The following is a 2,478-nucleotide window of genomic DNA, read 5'->3' on the forward strand; positions in this document are numbered from 1 at the left end:
TGTGTGTGTGTGTGTGTGTGTGTGTGTGTGTGTGTGTGTGTGTGTGTGTGTGTGTGTGTGTGTGTGTGTGTGTGTGTTGCAGGGCAGGGCTGTCCCAGAGCAGGGGCATAAACAAGCTTATGTAATGCAGTTCACCGTCACACCTCCTTGTAAAGAGGGACATCAGCGGTGTTATTTTTTTAGTCTTTTTGTTTCCAATCAAATGTATTTAAAGTTTGACTGCCTGTAAATATGAATATGAGAATTCACACAGCTGATTCTTGGAAAACTGAAGCATCATTTAAGAGGAAGAAGTCAAAGGTAGAAAAAGGGCGACAAAGAGGAGTGCTGATGGGTTAATTTTGAGTTTATCTCATGGGTTTAAGGAAAGAAGGGAGTAAAAAATAAGTTTAAAGGTGAAACGATTCAAGACAAATAGAGGGAAGGGGAGGAATATCGAAATGGAGCTGTGTGACTTTCTGATGCCCCCTGGTGGCTAAATCGGTGTTAAGTTCTCCTGAACATGATGAGAGAAGAAGAAGCGTTTCTCAACAGAATCGTCCTTTTCCTCTTTCGGTGTCTCAGGTCGGTTATGGACTTGGAGCCCGTCGATCCAGATTCGCCAGACATCAAGAGGCGGCGGATCCACATGTGCGACTACGAAGGCTGCAAAAAAGTTTACACCAAGAGCTCCCACCTCAAAGCCCACAGGAGGATACACACAGGTGAGCTCGGCCCTAGAAACGCATCACAACAACGCCACAAATAAATCAGTGCAGTCCAGGTGTTCTTTGAAAGGAGCAGTTCATCTCCAGGTGAAGACCAGAATCATTATTTACAGATTACTGCAGGGTGATCTTTAAGGATTAAAATGGCCCCTTTACAGAATTTAATGTAACCTCCGGTGGCTCAACATTTGTCAGTGCACAGTTCACGTCTTATCTGCTCTCAGCAGACAGTAGTTTTTCCCTAATCTGAAGGAGATTAGGGAAAAAGTGCCCAATGGTATTTTTTTTCAGACAGGTTTCCTGAGGTAAGACACTGTTAAGGTGTGTGTAGGAAGGGTAAGCAGGATTTGGCTGTTTGAAGCTCCTGTGTTGAATATTATCTTAATTTTATTCTACGATCATACAGTGATTGACATGATTAGGTAGAGTAATTGTAGTAAATAACCTGTAGTAAATAAATTGTTTGCTCAATTTCGTCCACCATCGTCCTGACCCTCCTCTTCCTTCTTTAACCTCCTTCCCTGCCTCCTTCCTGCTAACTCCTCTCCTCGTCTCTTCCAGGAGAGAAGCCCTACCACTGTACCTGGGAAGGCTGCACCTGGCGCTTCGCCCGCTCCGACGAGCTGACCCGACACTTTCGCAAGCACACCGGAATCAAACCCTTCCGCTGCACCGAATGCGACCGCTCCTTCTCCCGGTCTGACCACCTCTCTCTGCACCGCCGCCGCCACGTGATGATGTGAACTCTGACTTCCTTCCTTCCTCTCCCCTGACGCCCCCAGCTCCCTATCAAACTGACCTCTGACCCTTTGATTTCTCAAAAGCCCCTCACAGCACATCTTGTACCAGTGCCCCCACACCTCACACGATACTTCCTGTTTCCTCTCTGCTCTCCTGCGGGATTTTAAACCCACCTTGCAAATAGAAAAAAAAAAGGACTTTACCTTTTCCTCCTCTTCCTCCTCATCTTCATCTCACAGTCATAGGACAATTGTGTCTGTGTGTTTGTTCGGTGGTGGCAGCAGGATGTTTTTTGCTGCGTGTGTGTGTCTGTCATCATTACCGTCCAGCCCAAAGCAGTCCTCTCTACCATCCTCCGACTCAGTCACACAAGATGTTGCCTCCTCAGAAAGAGAAAGGATGGACTGAAGGACATCCAGCAGCAGGGACTTTCATGCTTCCATCCATCCATTACATGCATCAGTCCATCCAAAAGGCAAAGAGGAAGAGGAGGGCTCACACAGATGTCACTTCAGCTGCTCTTTTCTTGATTTACAGTTTTTATTTTGTTCATATCCTGAGTTTGGAATCTACGTGACTCCAAAATTTATTTTCTTGGAAGCTAAAGAGACTTCCGAGGACGCCGCTTCCCGCCACTGCTTTTCCAGGAAAAGTTGTTTTTGAGAACTTTGAGTTTCGTTCCACCCCAGTTATATTTGCCTGAGGCAAATGTGATCTTACTGAGTGACCTTTTGATCAAATAACAGGTAAATAAATATAAAATACAGCATTACGCAAAAATGCTCCAGGTATCATTATAGCTCCTTAAATATTAAGTAGCTGCGACTTGGATGACAGTAAACTGCTTACAATTGCTGAATATTTGGACTGTCTTCGGATTTCAAAGTGGAGCGTAGAGAAGTGCAGTTCCTGGAGTTCTTTAGTTCCTGGTTCTGTTTGTAAAAGTAAAAGAACCAAAACTCATTTATCATAAATTCAGATGAGGTATTTACTTAACTGTGCATATCGGTGTGTGTGTGTGTGTGTGTGT

General features: G+C 44.8%; 1 protein-coding gene across 4 annotated transcripts in view; it reads left to right on the forward strand.

Moving 5' to 3' along the window:
• Positions 1 to 2,478, forward strand: part of klf8 (Kruppel like factor 8) — an 80,405-nt gene that overhangs the window by 77,508 nt on the left and 419 nt on the right. For 3 of the 4 annotated variants that reach the window (XM_005725420.1, XM_005725421.2, XM_013908865.1), the window contains 2 exons: positions 565 to 704; positions 1,269 to 2,472. In XM_005725420.1, coding sequence (XP_005725477.1) covers positions 565 to 704; positions 1,269 to 1,450 — 322 coding nt within the window. In that variant the 3' untranslated portion in view covers positions 1,451 to 2,472. Of the gene's footprint in view, positions 1 to 564; positions 705 to 1,268; positions 2,473 to 2,478 lie in introns of those variants that run through there. The other variant, XR_001290276.1, reaches the window with a different exon arrangement.

The sequence above is a fragment of the Pundamilia nyererei genome, unplaced genomic scaffold (genome assembly GCF_000239375.1).
Source record: "Pundamilia nyererei isolate P.nyererei 1_Seehausen unplaced genomic scaffold, PunNye1.0 scaffold00015, whole genome shotgun sequence".
NCBI lineage: Eukaryota > Metazoa > Chordata > Actinopteri > Cichliformes > Cichlidae > Pundamilia > Pundamilia nyererei.